This window comes from Spea bombifrons, chromosome 1, assembly GCF_027358695.1.
Source record: "Spea bombifrons isolate aSpeBom1 chromosome 1, aSpeBom1.2.pri, whole genome shotgun sequence".
NCBI classification, from domain to species: domain Eukaryota; kingdom Metazoa; phylum Chordata; class Amphibia; order Anura; family Pelobatidae; genus Spea; species Spea bombifrons.
Genome location: NC_071087.1, coordinates 136,738,715 through 136,757,630, shown reverse-complemented (window position 1 = coordinate 136,757,630; position 18,916 = coordinate 136,738,715). Strand labels below are relative to the sequence as shown.

The following is an 18,916-nucleotide window of genomic DNA, read 5'->3' as shown; positions in this document are numbered from 1 at the left end:
TTACCAGGGCTTTGCTTCGTAATTTATTTTGATACATTAATTTCATGCAGACTATTTGGAAAGACTACAATTACAATGGATCTAATGTAATTCAATGTTCTCCAATGTTTAAGAAGGGGAGGGCTAACACGATTAAATTAATGATGTAATACCATAGAATCTATGCGCTTTCAGCCACAATACAGACCAAATGAAAATCCTGAAAAGTCTCATTGGTTGCACAGAGCAACGTTCTACTTCAGTTACATGGTTTCAGCTCTCAAAACCAAAGAAATAAATTTTACTCTGAATTAAGGCAAGTCCCAAAATTTAAAGACAGAGATGTCTAGAGCAAATCTCAGAAATGATGTCCACAGGTTACAATAATCAAGATATAAGATACGTATGATAACTATTTCTATATTGTGTCCGGTTATCCGTAGAACCTCCCATGAATGAGTCTCCGTTTTACTGATTACTTGAAATCTTGATCTTATTTATCTCTGTGGTACCATTTAGTTGGTAGTAAAAGTCCCTTGGAAAAGTATTCCCCAAACATATTGTTATTAAACACCAGTAGTAACTTTTCCCAGCTAGCATCTCTACAGTTTTCAACCAAGTACCAATAAAACCAAATACTCTTTGGTCTCTTATAAATGCCCTCATCGTATAAGTACCACAGGATCAAAAATATTTCACATCTTCATCATTTTGCCTGTTAAAGAGCGTGGGAACGAAAAATGCTCAAGCTCTTTTCACCTCTGCACTATAAGTGACTTATTATAACATTCCAGGACAATAATCAGTAATCGCTTATTACACAACCCACTGTTTGTGCGCTTTTGCAATTTTTATCTTGAGCTAAATATATTATTACTTTTAGAATTAACTCTAAATCTAGATTAATCCTGTCTAGATTAATCCTGAATTCAAATATAATTTTTCTGTTACTTGCATGAGGTTATAGTATTTACGAAGAAGCATGTCCTCCCCTAGGCTGCTGCCCCTCTGCCTAAAGACCAGAGACAAACTCTTGTAGCCAGCACATCCTCCATAGCATGTGGTACCCATGCTTAAGAGTGCTGGGATATAAAATCATATACAGGCGCCCCAATCAGCCTAAGCCAGCGTCCAATAAACATCACTAAGCCTTGTCACATCTTTGGATAAAAATACAACTAGACTCAAAGAAAGGAATTAACCACAATATACCCAGTGATCGCCATTAAAGAAACACCTATCTATAGCATAGATATTGGGGATTCTGTCGCACTATATGTCCATATATTGCTTAGCCCGCCGCCACGCCAAAGAACCCAAGTTTGGCAAGTCCTTTATAATATTGCATGGCTATGTTGCTTACCAAGGAGCTGAATCAATGGGTCTCCTTTGCATTTTTAACCACACAAGACTCTAAAGCAATGTAAAGCCTTCTCTGTCCACCATTAATGAGGCACATGTGTAGCAGGAGGGAATGCCCAACCCCAAGGTTTGGTCAGAACCTGCAAATATGCACAGCAAAAAAGAATATACAAAAAAGGGGAGAGCACAACCTAAAGATCATACACATTCAGATTCTCAAGTTGCTGCTAGGATAATGACCAATAAATACACAAAACAAAGCAAGAATTCAGCGCTTCCTGTTCCTCATAAATTTCAAATATTAATATGTACGGATAGACAGCCACCTATCTGCTCTAAAATTAAGAACACAACAGACCCTATAGTTCTTATGTCCACGTAATAGTATATTTATGTGGCTGCTACTTAAGGGCAGATTCCCAGCCTCCCCCCAAGCACCTACCACCAGCGTATACTCACACCATGTGTCCGGGACATCCTCCTCTGAAGGATGTGTGGCAAAGGGGAACAGTGCTACGCGGACTGTGCCAGCTCCTGCTTTCAGATTAACGTATATTTTTTAATATCGATTTTTAGATTCTCTTGTATTATATGGCTTTTGCGTTAATTGTTGAGGCTAAACAAATTAAGCAACCTTAAATCTATCATTGTATGCTTTTTTAGGTCTGGCTTTTTATTTTATCCCAAGAGAATGTTAATTTGGTTTTATTGCTTTGTTGTTTTCTGTAAATCTTAAGTCTTTTTCAATTTCACAGTCCCTGGATATTTGGGTTTTACTTAGATTGGACAGCTGTTTTTTGAGGCTCTAAATGAAAAACGTAAGCATCGCTCATCTCTACGCCAAAAGAGCTCTTAATATTTTGAGGTGTTCAGAAAGCACTACTTAGGTCACTTGAAATTTACAAGTGTCTGCCTACAAACACACACAACTGGAGTATTACTGTTTTCTAGTGTATTGTTCCAATGATGCTCATCTGGATATTCCTCAGCACAATCACTGACATTTCCTAATTAATCGATTTAACATTTACCATGCATCACAGTGATTAGCTTAAACAAGGTACATTTGGGCTGGGGATGAGGTCAAATATGTGGCCCTTTAGACAACTAGTGGGCTAATATCTTCAAGCCACAGTCATTAAGTCTTGCATGCTAGTCAATGAGCGAGTGCTTGGAACTGACATCAACTGTGAGTACCCTAAAAATAATAAGATATAACAGGCCAACTCTGACTTTTGTATACAACACAGATTCTTGGCTTTTTTGTTTAATCTCTGATTATCTTTTCTATCAGGGCCTCTGTTCAGCAAAATGTAAAATATATAAATGTTGTGGAAAGATATGGTCACCCTACTGCAGCCAATTTCTCTGTTCTCATCATTTGTTCCTATACCGTGGTTGGTGTTACAGGACTGCATTGGGAGGCGGGTCCCGCGGGGCTTGTGGGCGCGGGCGGTCTTGCTGGGGCCGAGGGCGGGAGCGGGCGGTCAGGCACTGTACCTGCGGGTCCCGGTAATCCCGTGCAGTCCCGCAAGGCTGTCTTCTCGCTGCTCCATAACAGTGTCTCCTATTTTGCTCCGCCCATGAAGAAGGCGGAGTCACGTGATGTGACGTCACTTCCTGTTACTCCGCCTTGTTCCTGGGCGGAGCAAGAGAAGAGACGCTGTGAGGGAACAACTTGCGGGACTGCGCGGGAAATCAGGTAAGGAGGCGGGCGTGATTGGCCACAAATGTGGCGGGAGCGGGCGGGATTGGCCACAAATGTGGCGGGAGCGGAACACCCACATTGCGGGAGCGGGCGTGCGGGAGCGGGATTAAAAACAGCGGGAGCGGACGGGAGCGGGATTAAAAAAGCAGTCCCGCGCAGGGCTCTAGTTGGTGTTTGGTATAGGAAATTAACATTATGTTTATTGTGTATTGACATTAAAAAAGGTATACCAGACTTTTTCCCCTCACTCTTGGAAAGGCCTCACTTGCTGTAGAAACCACAAGATGTATATCCAAGGTAATTTCACACACATAACCTATATTCTTTGATGATAAAAATAAGAACCACTATATGGCAGCAAATAAAACCAATAGTTTAAAGAAGAAGACACATGCAGTGTGGTGGAAACTCTTGAGCATTGGGGTAAAAGGGGTTGCAGTCTCATCTATTAGGGCTGTGGACATAATTAACCACATAATGAAAGCTACGCTTCAATTTATGAAACAACGTAAAACCTTATGGGATTATTCTGTCAAATGTGAGTTTACATGTTAGTTGAGTGGGATGAGTGCCTGGCCATCTGTTTGGTAATATATAGGATGGCGGACGCAAGAATCCAATTAAAGGGGAACGGACACCTGTGTCCAGGTATCAACACATCCTATGGGATTCTGCATACTGCTCCTCCTTCCATTCCCCTGGCAACGTAAACATGCCTTGGATACCAGGAAGTATAAAAACCCCTCTGCACCATGCCTTCAATGCTAGGTTATTGAGCCTTTGTGCAGAACATACCCTGGCGTTATTACTCCTATTTCTGCCCCTGATCCCGTTACCAGTCCCGCTCCCGTTACCAGTCCTGCTCCTGATCCCTGATCCTTCTATACGGCTTTCTCATTACCAGACCTCGGCTATCCTTCGGAACTTGCTACCTGCTGCCCGCCTCGACCTCGGTTCTGTTATTGACTACGGCTTGTTTACTCCTTCTGTTGTGAAGTTTTGGAATTACCTAAACCTCTATTAGGTCCTTGCCATTGGGTTCCATACTCAACCACCGGGTTCCATACTCCTCCAGGCGTGACAATATATAATATATAATATTATAGTAATTAATATAGTAAATATTTACAAGTAATATATTACTAGGCACTTCAATAATATTTCAGTACTTACCTTTCATTCAACCATTACTTTGATTAAATAAATTAAGAATTTATGATTATAATCCTAAAAGTTTTTTTTTTTGCGTATTATGCTTAACTATGTTCCCAAAGATCTTAAATAATTATTCCACTGCACCATTTATCAGCAACGGATAAAAAAATCCCAGCACGATAATTCACAAATGATTAATAACACCTATTAGTACTAATTTACTGTAAAGTTAATCAGACGTTAACACATCATGCAAAAACATTCATTAGTAATATAGTAAAATGGCTTAGTATACACATTAATTACAGCAAAACCTTGCAAAGCTTCAGAATGTGGACACTAATAGAACAATGTGTGGGGATTCTGGGTACGGCAGACATATCTCCATTGCTTAAAATGCAAACAGCTTTTAGAAATAGGTGCTTGGTTTTGGTTATTATTATTATTTTTTTAATTTATTTTCAAACATCATTATATTACATATCCCCCAACATTTCCAAATTAGGACACCCTCTCACCTTACCCAAATAGCCACCTCACAACGCTAGTGGCGCAAGAACGCAATGAAGAAGCTGTAATGCACAGATCTTGAGCACACCTCAACAAGCCCAAAAGTGGAACGGTAGGGCAGCCACCAAGGACGGAGGGACAGCGCCCAAAAATCAGACAGTTGGAAAGTGTGGTATTCTGCAGCACTGTAGAATGGGCAAGCAGGACATAACAATTATTATTTATTGTTTTATATAGCGCCATCAAATTCCGTAGCGCTGTTCAATGGGTAGACAGGACATAACAAGTAGTATGTAACATAACAAATTGACTTACAGAGACAACAGGTGAGGAGGGCCCTGCTCAAATGACAATTAGTGCATCACATAACAATTTGGACTTACAGAAACAAAAGGCGATGAGTGTCAGAAATGGGAAAGAAGGGGTTTCTAAGCGCTCACATGCCTTCCTCTATGGGTTAAAAACCCTTAATGTATGAATCCTCCAATGGTTCAAGGATTTATTTCTGCGGCTCAGCTTTAGGATTTCTGCCCACAGGCTTACAGCAGGAATTTCGAAAATGTTTTAACAACACTGGGAACGGACAAGACATTATTACATGGTAGGGATCAAAGGAATATAAAATATCACTAAATTTTACTGGTTTCTCAAATTATATTTTACAAATAAAGGCTACAATTTTTACACTACTACCACCATCCCACTATGAAAAACACTTGAAATGTTTCTATATATATATATATATATTTATAAACTCAAAGTTCAATCCCTTACTGTACAAAGCATGAATAGTGTGAGGACAAAAAAATCCAAACACTCTGCCAAATATGTTCTGCATTCAGATCCGATTAGACAAAAAAAAATAAAGGCAGCATTGGCAAAGTTACTCCCACGATGTCAGCAATCTGATGTGCACTTCCAAGTTATTTAATCAACTTGGGAAAAATGTCATCATCTAAGGGCACTGAAAACATCTCAAAAATAACACAAAAAAATGTTAGTTTACATTGTAATCTAAAAACTGATGCAGGATATATGAGCTCTTGGAATGAGTAGCTCCATGCGTATTTCTACAATCAGTTAATATGGAAGAATGTTTTTACGGATCAGGGCAGGAACCTCGGAGTTATGCAGTCGCTGCATTCATGTATTTTGCTATTTTTTTTAGGACGTGGGGGCAATTCATTCCCAGGATGATCTTATTTGAACAAAATGGGCCAGTGAAGGCATTTGTTGTCACATTTCTATGAAACATTGCGACAGCTAACATATAGCACAGATATAGATCTATGACCTTAACCGAGGTTCCTCAGCATATTTTGTTCCAATGGACTGGTATGGAGTTTTGGCATCTATGATGGTCCTACCCTTGTGAGCGTACAGTTACATTTGTATGTATTTGTAATGCCTGTATAAAAACTTTTATCTGAGAGGGATTTCTGGGTCGCTTGGGGTCACAATAGCTAACGACGTTTCACTTCCAGTAGCACGCATTACCTGGTTACGACAGGTACTAGTAAGTACTTTGATTGTTGCTTACACCTTAAAGACTAGTTAACAGGCCTGCAGCCCAAGCATTGGCGAGTACATATCAAATAATACCAGCGTAAAGTTAACGGCAAGCGGATACATTCGCCAAACGCCAATACAAGCTGCGAACCTGGGATCCAGCCTGTACTGGCCATCTCTCATCAAACGTAGCGCCATCAGACGCGGGGGATGTCTTGCCATCACCAGTCCGGCCCTGCTGGCACCCTGACAGACCAACAGCAATGAACACCTGTTAGTGGTACTCATTCGATTGCTTAGTAGATACAGTGATGCACTCTGGCCTAGGACTACGGCAGCTGGTTCCGAGAGAGATCTCTCCCCAACCGGCCCCCCATATTATCAACAACCTGCTTTAAGTCACAGAGTGCTGGGATATTAAGTTATGACAGGTAAATACCCCGCTGAGTAGACAGAATCACACGCATCGTAGGCACATCTGACAAAAACAATGGCTTTGTCAATGTTAGCCTCAACCACCATGTTCTGTGGGCAGCAGAGAAGAGGTTAAATCGCTACCTAGCAACACTTTGAAGTGGAGATCACCTCAATGAACCCCTGCAGTTGATCTGATCAGTGTGTGATCACAAGGCAGGGAGGTAAAGGGAAGACAAAGCTCCCCTGCTAAAAAAAAAACAAAAAAAAAACCTGTAAAGTCATTTACTTAAAGGTCGCTCTGTCACAATGCGTTCATTTTGGATCCCTGGGGATCTCTGATCAGTTTCCGAAAAGTTTATTTAATCCACCTTCCTCTGTACTGCCCTTTATCATGACTTGTAGCACACACTAAGAGTACTAGGGACCGCCTCATGTTCTTCGTTCACGCCGCAACCAAAACCACGTGACCGAACCAGGCGCGTTCTCCTTCTGCCATTTTTGACAGGGGCATGGAGACGGTGTCCCGTAGTGGCCAAAAAGTGTAACGAAACGCGCAGGCTAAGCCAACTTGCACAGTAGCTCACATATCGACTTAACGATAAGAGCACAAAGCGGCCTGATAGAGGTGTGTGCCCTCCAGCCCGCCTCTGCTCCGACTTCCCTCCCTCCTCTATCGCATGGGGCGGAAGTTTGTGTGAATCAATGGTACTTGGTGCAAGCACCCAGCGAGCGGCCCGGAGCACTGCCACTAAGGGCTGATCCCGGGAATGAAGGAGGTAAGACGAACAGACATTTAATGCGGGGAACCTTCGGTGCCCGGTTTAGCCCAACACCGGGGGCTATTTAATTTCGATCTGTCACTTCTATAGGCAGTGCTGGCGAGAAGCTCACAGCGTTCGATCGTTAGACAGCCTGCATTCTGCTCTGGAGTCTGATCGTATCATAGGAACATATATCATACATGTGGCTTGAACAACATGTCTCTCCGGCATGCAGGACTTGTTCCTCATCTGTGGATCGTGCATTAAAAGGGATAACCCCATGCCTGCCCTTTAAATGCTTTCAATGTGTCACTCATCCTTGTAGCTCGTTCTGTGGGGTCATCAAGCTGCATCATCCAGAGCCAGCTGAAAACCACCATGATATTCTACTTAGATCAGGGGCCAATCTTCTCTTTGTGCAAGCCGTTCATGCTCTTGTTTTTATGCATTCTTTTATTTTAGTGATTTGTTACAATATTAGAACAGATACGGTGTATAAAATGAATTGAGGTTTATTGACACATAGTTATTAAACCAGAGTGTTGTGTGCAGTTCTGGAGATCCCATCTCAAGAAGGACATTGACGTTCTGCAGATAGTCCAGAGGAGGGCTATTCGTTTTTATCCTGCAAAGCAATCATTATATCAGGAAAGACTAAGGGAACCCAATATGTATAGCTTGGAGGAAGGAAGATAGAGGGGAGATGTGATAGAAATATTTAAATACTTAAAGGGAAGTGAGGAAAGTTCTACTTCAATGAAGGAGAAATGTTAGAACAAGAGGCCATGATCTGAAACAAGAGGGTCAGAGGCTTAGATGTAGTGTATGGAAGATTTGCTTTGCTAAGAGTTACCGCACTTTTAGTAAAGTAAATCTTCCTTACGTTACATACAAATATAAAAACAACCTTCCCAGCAGAAGGGGTAGAAGGTAATGCTGTGAAGCAACGTAAACATTTATGCCATAGGCATATGACTCCTCAATCTAAGCCAAGACTAAGGTCTGAGTAAGGATCCGGAAAAATGAACAGACTAGATGGGCCGAATGGCTCTTATCTGCTGTCAACTTCTATGTTTCTAACTTGGTAAGTAAAGATAAAGCTGCAGGCTATGCACAAAAAAGTGTAAGAAAAGGGTGACACCTAGGTTCTACACACATAGTGCATGCGTATTGTTACTTATAATTGAGCTGTACTGTATTTGAACTCTACAGTCTAGTATTTGGGACTCTAATCATTAAAAAGAACCACTACTTGAAAACACTGTCTAGGATAAACTCTTGGCATGAGTCCAAACCTCTAGTATTACTGATATCCAGTATTTTAGACAGATATTTGGCAGCCCTGTCCTAATAAACACTGATTTTGGTGTTTCCCTCTGCACCGTGCTTCCTTTAAAAGTGGAGAGCTGGGATATGATGTCATGTCTCAATATCCAGTAAAAAGGCCAGCGGCCCAGAAGGGGATGGCAGGTGGAGCTGCGCTGGGGTTGGCCCTTCATAAAATAAAATGAAACTACAACTCTCCTGCCAACTCCCTCTTCAGTCTATAAATCCCATTGTTTTAAAGATGTGTTGACATGGAAAAAGATTTGTTAAAAATATAACAAGGTGGATAAAAATTGTGAACCACTTGCTGAGGGACGTTTAGTTCATTTAGTAGTTAAAATATGCTGGTTGTGTAAGTATTTCGACACTCCTGAGGAAAAGGATGGGAGCGCTACCCTGCTTCAGGCCTAGGGCAGCACCCAAGCTCCATATGTCCCTCTCTATATGGAGTCTTAAGGTAGTTATTTGAAATCATGGTGATTGTAAACGCAAGGCATCAATTCCAGCCTCAGTAGGGTAAGTTATGGTCCCCAAGTCTAAACTGGCGGAAAGCGGTGCACACGTTTAAGCAGCATAGAACATCATGAAGGTTTTAGGGGTTAAACCAGTTTATATGTCAAACGCAAACTGCTACCTTGGATAAAGAGGACACTGCTTACAATCAATTGTTTAATATTAATACAAAATGTTAAAAAAAATGGCAAAAAATCATTTTTTTAAGTAAAAAGGGCACAATATACACATGAGCTTGCAGACAATAGAACACAGAGGACATACATGGTCACATACTGCAGGTCACCTTCATTATCACAGGCTTTCAGCTCTCGTCAAGCTTGCATTGCGGTTTTACCATGTGAAAGCAAAATACGGTTAGTCAGCTTTTTCATGTTTTTTTACCAGTAACTGGAATAAATTATTGGTATGTCCCATAACGTTTTCAAACTACTTGCGGCATATCGATCAACTGGTCGTACCGAGAGCTCTGTTTTGTTGTTCACAACTTAGGCTGTACAAGGCTGACAGTGTGTGAATGTAATTACATCATAATTTCCCGGTACAGCAGCCCCTTTACACAATCCATGCTCTATGTACGCATGAAAACAGCCAACAGAAGCACTTTCTCCTAAACAGCTGAGGAAGGGTGCGTTCTGCACAAGTATTTTGGCCTAATGCCTCATTGACATGGCCTGGTTTACATATTAAATTAAAGGGACAGTTTATTGCCCCAAGCATGCTCATCAGACATGAATCCATATTAAAGTACTTATTAAAGTAGTGTATTTAACTAAAACAAAATGCACTTGTTCGCTGGCAGTAAAGTTCCCAAGCACTCAGTTTCTTCATGAATTTGATTTGAGTTGACATAAGAGAAAGAAAAAGGAAAAAATGTCAATGGCATATAAGATAAATCATTTGATTTCATTAAAAGATGGAAAGAGTGAGTTGATGGCCCCTTTGAAGATGTCGCCACAGGATGATAATATAGCATTCTCTATATGGCCGCTAAAATACTGAAGACACTCCTGGCTTTATTCCACCTTTAGGATGCATTGCAGCTTTTACTCTGCAGCTCCTCTGCATTGCTGATGTTGCTACAGTCCCAGTCATGGTGAAAACACATTTTATAGCAAGAGAGGATCCAGAGTGATTCAAAACCATATAACAACTTAGCTCTAAGCTGATTTTGGAAGCTTTAGTATTTTTTAGAGTTCCTGTACACAGGCAGTGTTTTTTTTACGGAGCGGATGCTTACCTCTTATCCCTCTAACCCAAGAATGGTTAAAAATAAAGAAATACATAACTAATGTTTATCTCCGAACCAGCGGCTGCACTATTTTTGCTTAAAGTTTTTTAGTATCTGAAATTACAACGGCCTTGAAAACAAGATCCTAATGCTTATTTTATTTTTCCTCCTATAATTGTATGTTGCAAACATATGACATATAACTTTGTTGAGAAGGGTTGTGTGTCTGTGTGTATGTATGTATTTTGGAAGTGGTCGATTGACAGCTTCCATTGCTTGTTTAGGTACCCCACAACAAAACAAACAATGCAACAAGCTCCAAATTTGCTCTTGAAATTCTTTGAGTTTTAGCTCTCACGCTGTCTTACACACACTCTTGTTCACATTCTCTCAAGTCATTCAGGCTTTCTCTAAATGTCTCCCTACCTTCTCGCCGAGAGCTTGCGTCCCAATCTCCTTGCAGCACTGTCTTTGTCCACTACTCCTCGTGTCTTCTGTCTTCGTCTGCTTGTGAACCTGGCTTCTTTGTGAACTTGCTCTCTGATTGGGGAAAGTGTTAGCTCTGCCATTTTGCGGAAGTTCACTGGAAGGAACGATGCAGACAAAGAAAGAAGACATAAGGAGCAGAGGCAAAGAGAGAAGACAGAAGGAAGAAGCAGGGCAAGGAGATAGGGGCACAGAAGTGGTCTGTGGGAGGGTGGGGAGATATTCAAAGAGAGTGTGAGAGTACATGAAAGAGCATGAGAGAGTAAATTAGAGTGAATTTTGCTTCCGAATGTAAAAAAACCCTGAATTTCATGCGAACCGAAAGCGCAGGAAACAGACTTTGTTATCTGAAAACAAAACTAAAGATTTGTCTGAATCGTTTTTGGTCCATTTGCACAAGTCTAGTGGGTATCATTGGATCCTCATAAAAATCTTGTGTAAGCCATCACCGAAGATGGCTGATGGGTGAGCAGCTTGTGCTGGTCCACTGCTGAGGAGGGCATGCTTTTTTTGGCAACGTGAAGAAGTTGGGGGCAAGGAAAAAGACCACATTTTTTTTCTGCATTTAGATAAAAAAGAAATGATAAGCTAACATAAAAGTGTTCAGTCTGAGGCCTGGCGCGTACCCTTTAAGAATGTTCTGTAATGTCAGTTTGCCCTTTCCAGCTCTCCTGAAATCTTCCCGTCGGTAGAAATGGAACAGCTGTGGAATTTTCTTTTTTTTGTAAGGAATTCAAATGTGCTTTTTATTCAGTCAAAACTTGTTAGTCTTCTACTTCTGATTTCTGTTTTTCCCCTATCTTTATTGTGGTACAAAATAACCCGACTATGATCAGTGTTTTTTGTCATTCTTGAAACATAACTTTTTTGAATTTTTGCATAAACGCAGCTGGCAGCGGCATAATTGCAGCAGTGTTAATTGCAGAGATGTAATGGAGCGCATGACTAGAGTGATTTGCCTCATGCAAATCCCTTCTAATGTGGTTCACATCCAATGATTTGATTGGTATAGAGCCGGATAATATTTATGCCTTAATTGTGATTTGTTCTTAACCTGGTACTTTTAGAATGATTAAAGTACTTCCCATGAAGCTGTATAAGTAAACTTGAAAAATGAAATAAAACCCCTCCCCCACCCTTACATTAATATAACTTTTTATACTAGTCTTGTAAATAAATATTTACAGTCATTATCATACCCGCTGCTTCTCTGGGTCACTTTCCTCTTTCTCCAGGCAGGGGAGCTTTGTTTGGCCATGGCTGCTTCTCCACCCCCCCAGTCCACATAAGTCTACATGGAGCCTAGGAGTGGGGCTAGCACTGCCTCCATGGGCGGCTAGCCTGGACTCCTCGCAAGACTACTCCACTCATAAGAGGGAGAGCTCTAGGCGAAGTACTCAGCTTTGGTCATCACTTATAGCCAATATTGTGATAGTTTTTTTTTGTTGTGTTTAGGAAAAAGATAAATCAAGGAAAGAAAAAAAAATAAAACCAGAAAGTCCTACACTCAACCAAAAGGTGACATAAACTAGATGCCAAGATTTCACCTTGCTTCTGATTTTCATATGATCCATAAAACTCATCAGTTTTACAAGGAAATGTTAACAGTAACAACGTAAATCGGGCTCTGTAAGTCCACTAAAAATGAGAAGTAGGCTATTCAAATCTTATTCAAATTGTAATAGAGAGTTATAAATGAGTAAATTCCTCTAATAGTGTAACCCAGGTTTTTCTTCTGGTAGTGAGGAAGAATATAGATCATGATTTAAAATTACACACTTCATGGGACCCATGGGAATATTCTATCCTTGCCATAATTAGTAAGCACTGCTTATAGATATTATTCATTGTTTCAATGGATTTGAATGAGTGAATGATATCACTTATGTGATTAAAGTTGTTTCAGTAAGTGAAAATAACTTTGTTTTCTATTCATCTCAAATGTGTTAGTTTATTGGGGAAAATTTTTTTTTGTCAAGATGCACCGTAGCATACAGTAGTCTCCCTGGGGCTCTATTGCTTTCTTAGCAAGCAAGAGCAGGAATAGAGCACCAGGGACATAGCCTAGGAAGGACAGGCCCTTGTTATCATAGTATGTTCACGTTCAAGAACTAGTCTATAACCGTATTATACAGTATGAGTGCTGCTGTTGTGATTAGATCTTCTGGCAAGTATAACGTCTGAAAATTCAAACCAAACATTTGATGTTAAGGAGACGTTCCAACCATCATACTGTAGGGAATTTTTATTTTTTTAAATCAAAATATGAAAAATGATGAGCTATTATCGTAGGACCACTCGGACAAAATTAATATAAAGAGATTACCAAAATGTGTAATTCAAAACCAGATATCATACTATAGTTGCAAAAGATATAGTGTGTGTGTGTGTGTGTGTGTTTATAGTGTGAAAACAAAAATCTATCAAATTTCAATATGTTTGTGTGCAGTACAAAATGTTTAAATTATTCTAAATATATCATGTCCTAGAATACAGTGTATTACTCATCAAATATCAGTTACTTTCCACCCTCTGCAACAAGCCAGTTGACTTTATTCAATCCACTTGGCGGCAACAACAAATATCTCCGCTTGTAATTGCAATCTGACAAAAGGCAAATGCGTTAGCAGGTAACAAAATCTCTATCTCACTGTGTTGCAATGTTGCTGTTACCAATAATTTAAAAAAGAAACCGACTCAAATCATTACTTTTTAAGCATTACTTCATTACTAGGAAAATTTGGCAACATCTACAGTTTGTCAGTGAGATTTTTAATAATTGATTGGTTTCAGAAGAAGAAAAACGAGAGGCAACTGCCAAAAAAATTCAATTAGCCAGGGGAAAATTGTAAATATGAAGAATACTAAAGATTAAGGAATGGAGTGAAAATAATAAAATTGATAACCAGAAAAATGTACCCTTCCATCAAAGATAGTGCCAGCCATTAAAGATTTTTGGTGAAATTTGTCTTCAGAATACCATCCAATTATGCGGCCCCCCATATGCAATTGTCCTGTCCCCCTGCTATATGCCATGCAGAAGAAAAGTTCAACCCAACACATCTCCCTGCAAGTGATAAACTGCCCTCCAGTAAGGCTGTGGGTGAGTGGCTACTCACACCTCCATGCACAGCAAGCACTCCCATTGATTCCAGTAGATGTACTTTCCTGCCACTCATTAAAAAAGTAAATGTTGGATCACGGAGGAGGAGGGCAAAACAGGACTGAAGCTTCTAGGCCAGGTTAGTCTTTGTCTCTGAGGAATGCAAATGAAAGCATTCCCAGACACATCTATCCTTCTCTAATGGGGTGTGAGGGACATTACGCTGTCCATTAAAACTTTCCACGTGCTAAGCCGTCCGACCATGAGTATGACACTTTTATTTGAATCAGTTCAAGTACTGGTAGCTGCATTTTGCTCTGTGAGTTTTGGGTAAAGCCTTGTAGTGAATGGTCAGGAATCTGTGTATAAATATTTAAAGAGCTTCTCTGTACTCTGTGTTTATAATATTATTATATATCTTATATATTAGGACTTATATAAGATATATATATATATATATATATATATATATATATATATATATATATATATATATATATATATATATTAGGACTTCAGCAAAGGCTGGATAAATCGCGATCAAAATCCCTTGACGCTTTAAATATTTTATTTTGATGTAGTATTTGTAGCGTCTTACCCCAAAATGTTGGTAAGTTTGATGGGTATTTATAGGTATACATTTCCCTGAAAAATGATCGACATATTCATCTTTAAAATTAGGATCAAACATCATTAGATGTGCACTTTAACCAGTCGGACCACAAAATGTTTGGTTTTCCAAATAACTTTCTAAACCTCAGTTATTCCAACTCTAACAGGTTTCATTATTTTAGTGATGAAATTCTATTGATTACAGCTTCTGCAAATTGCTCAACTGGTTAGCAAAACATGGTGCTCTTGCTCTTTCTCTGGCATCATGTGTTGGTAAATTTTGATTCCCATTACCCAAAACAGACATTTCTTGTACTTGGGCCAGTTAATGGATTCTTTGTTCCAAGTACCAGGGGGTATTGTCTGTAGCCTCACCCATGTACATTAGAGCTTCCCTTGCCTCAAATTAACATTTTACAGGATTGACATTCCTGTTATACCGACGCTGCAGCTGAAGGGCAAGTTTTTCAAGTGTTTCCACTTTGTACCATTACGATATTTGAAATGCCTTGTTGTTATTTCCCAGCAATTCACTTTATGCTTTATATCTCCTATACCCCGCACTGTGACCCGAGCAAGATAAAAATAAATTAGCCATGGGTGATAGAGACACTTTTCTTTTTCCTTAAATACACAGCTGTGAAATATATAAATCAGTAAAAATAATTATAATATTAAATCCGTTTCTTAATGAATAAGTATTATTACTACATAATATGCCAAACCAGGAAAAAGCTAAAGTCTTTGAAAGTGTCCTCAAAATGTAATCATCTTCTGTTGGTGGATTGTAGGCATAAGGTATGTAGATCGTCGCCATATGCATTGTGCAAGTTGGGGACCAATCGTTGATGGATGTAAGTCAGTGGTCAATATAATTTGATCGGCATCCCATTGTAGGAGTAAATAGGTATCATGAAGCTTTAACCTATGCAAGGTCCTCTGCATATTATCAGCCTTGTATTGGTATTAAATAAAATCCATTGGCTTTGACTGGAAAGTTTATAGACCCAGTGTATTTTTTTTATTTACTGTTTCTTTGACATCTCTGTCTCCTTGAGTTCTTTTGAGTTTTTCTGTATTGTGCATGCTAGTCTGTTTACCAGACTTTATGGCAAGGTCCAGTAGATGCAGAAAAGCAGTACCTGGTTAGACATATGTGGAATAACCAAGATTAAATAAATCTGCCTCTGAGAATACAAATAAAACAGTTCCAGGTTTGCAAACGATTGACCAACTTTCTGATCATGTATTATCCTGACGTTGAACTCGGCTTGGATTAAAATTCCTAGTACTTGGTTTTATAACATTTTGTGTGCTGAATACAAAATAACTGTCTCCATCAAATATCATGATAACAATCATTAATAAAGTATGATTTATTTCTCACTGTAGACAACACGGTGAATGAAAGCGTTGACCACAGACAGCTGTGTGTCATTAATATGCTGCTTGCTCCTGGATCTTTCTTGCACGCATAAAAATCCACTGCATGACACATGGAGGCAGAGGAGATCATTTTTTCCCTTTTAATTAAATTAATGGGGGGGGGGGTTGCTCATTTACAAGCTGGCTTGGATAAGTGCCAGGTGGCCATTTCTCCTAAGTGTTACTACTGATGCCTATCTCTTTTTTTGCTGTCTTTTGATGCTTACGGACTTTCCCCTTTCTTGGTTCCTAAACTAAGATCAATTAATTACTTTAATTATTTTCACAAGTGATTTGCATTTCTTAAAGTAATGGATATTTCCCTTTTTGTCTGTACATTTTCTTCATGTTAATTTGTGGTAAGTTCACTATGTCCATTTTTCCCCATTTAATGTTTTCTGGTTTTTTTCTGGTGCTGAAGCCTCCCACGATGTTTTACGTAGGATTCTATAAAAATGCAGTAAGATCGAATACCTGCCTCCTATTGTCGGTTTAACAGATTACATTGTGATTAAATGTTAGGGAGAACAGTGCTTGTTAATGGATAATACGGAATGGAAGTTAAATATTAATCTGCTTTCTCTTTGTTTTCTGTCTTTTTTTCCATGCCCCATAAGGTATTTTTTGCATTTCTCAATGTTTCATTTGAGGTTTTTAACAGTACTTTTTTATTTGTTTTAAAACAGGCATGATGTCCATAAACTGAAAAAGGAAGAACCTATTTATCTTTTTTGGATTTTTTTTTTATGAGGCAGACTGATGCTCATTGATGCTCAGATTTCTGAAATGTCAGCTCAATGAGATCATTTGGAGAAGGTTGGTGGTACTGTGATCTTGTACAGATCCAGACTTTGGATATCAGTCCTCACCTTGTCCATTCTCATGTAGGACCATAGAACAGCTGAACATTATGTCTGTTAGTGCAACTGAGGGCGATATCCCCAGGTTCTTCGTGGGGTGCGAGGAAGCAGACGAGATTTTGGACCAGACCAAAGCTGAAAATGTGGACAATCTTTACGAGAACACTGAAGATGAGGATGAGGATGAATATGATTCAGTAAGTATTATATACATTTTCTGATACTTTGTGTTATTTATTTGTTTTAGTGTCCATTATAGATATATTGCGGAAAGCTGTCCATCGTTCAGGAGCTATTTGACACGGCTTAATGTTACAAGTGTGTAACTTAAAGTGAAGTCTTGTTTTTGAGTTTGTAGAATGCAGACTCTGACAATGAACTCGCAGAGGGCTGTACAAACTATTGCGAATATTCGTTCACCCCTCTGATTAAGAGAGAAATAATAAAAATGCCTTCCTCTTTAACTCTTTAATATCTGGAGCTTAGAGACACTTTTTGCAGCAATGCTTGTGTCCTTAGGACAATGTGTTCCTTAGCTTTCTCACATTCGAAGGTGACTGTGACTGAAACAGGATAAATGGTGGTCAGAAGAGTATGCTGGGATAAATGCAGTATATGAATGTATATTATGTTTTACTGGATCATATCACACACAACAATTACATAAACAAAGACTTTTATTCGGACATAATTTGATATAAAAACACAACGCCAAAAAACACAAAGCACATGAAACATTTATCATGGTTATCATGGAAAAATGGTCTCTGTAGGAGACAAATCACGGTAGTACCACGAACGGAACATGTCTACGAATGCAGAGACATTCCATATTAAATGCGTAGTATATTCACAATCGCAAATGATGGGCTATCATGAAGGAGATGTTCACCTGGCGCAAATGTTTAAAGTTTAAACAATTCATGTTTTCTTTCCGTCTGTTTTGCAGCCGCCAGAGAGGCAGATTGTGGTGGGAATCTGTGCAATGGCAAAGAAATCCAAATCCAAGCCCATGCAAGAGATCCTGGAGCGGCTGTCCCTGTTCAAATATATCACTGTAGTTATTTTTGAGGAAGATGTCATCCTGAATGAACCAGTAGAAAAATGGCCTCTGTGCGACTGCCTTATTTCCTTTCATTCTAAAGGTTTGTTTCATGCAGGCTGTGATGCATGCAGGTGTATGACAGCACTTAATTAGCGGGAAAACACCAAAAAATAAGTAACTGAGCGCATCCTATCTACAAACAGTGAAACATGTACAAACTATATAATAAAGAGGAGAGGGATCATTACAGATATGCTTTCTCGATATCTTGTGAAATAAGGGAACATTCTTAAAAACATTCAGTTAAAGACATGGTATGAGGTGAACAGGGGAGTGATACCAGATAAACACTATGTGACCAAAATTATGTGACACCTGACCATCACCCCTATATGAGTTTGTTGGACATCACATTCCTAAACCATGTTCTTTAATATGGAATTGACCTCTCTTTGCAGGTATAACTGCCTCCACTCTTTTGGGAAGGTTTTCCCCACAAGATGTTGGAGTCTTTATGTGGGAATTTATGCCCATTCATCCAGTAGAGTATTTGTGAGGTCAGGCACTCATGTTAGACGAGAAGGCCTGACTCACAATAGGTCTTCTAATTCATCCTAAAGGTGTTCAGTTGGGTTAAGGTCTGGCTCTGTGTGGGCCACCGGAGATCCTCCTCAACAAATTTGTCAATCCATGTATTTATAAAGCTTGCTTTGTGCACGGGGCACAGTCATGCTGGAAAAAAATGGCCTCCCCAAACTGGTGTCACATAGTTAGAAGTATACAATTGTGTAAAATGTCTTTGTATGCTGTAGCATTACAACTGGAACTAAGGGGCCTAGCCCAAAACTTGAAAAGCAGCCCCAGACACTCCGATTCACTCCGTGGACCAGGGTGGAAATTTCACAAACATGACA

General features: G+C 39.5%; 1 protein-coding gene across 7 annotated transcripts in view; it reads left to right on the top strand.

Moving 5' to 3' along the window:
• The first annotated feature begins 16,778 nt into the window (after positions 1-16,778).
• Positions 16,779-18,916, top strand: part of PPIP5K2 (diphosphoinositol pentakisphosphate kinase 2) — a 39,143-nt gene continuing 37,005 nt past the window's right edge. For all 7 annotated transcript variants that reach the window (XR_008355458.1, XR_008355457.1, XM_053474504.1 and 4 more), the window contains exons 1-3: positions 16,779-16,913; positions 16,986-17,154; positions 17,907-18,102. Coding sequence is in view for 5 of the 7 variants with exons in the window: in XM_053474504.1 (XP_053330479.1) it covers positions 16,867-16,913; positions 16,986-17,154; positions 17,907-18,102 (412 nt within the window). In the remaining 2 variants the exon portion in view is untranslated. The remainder of the gene's footprint in view (positions 16,914-16,985; positions 17,155-17,906; positions 18,103-18,916) is intronic.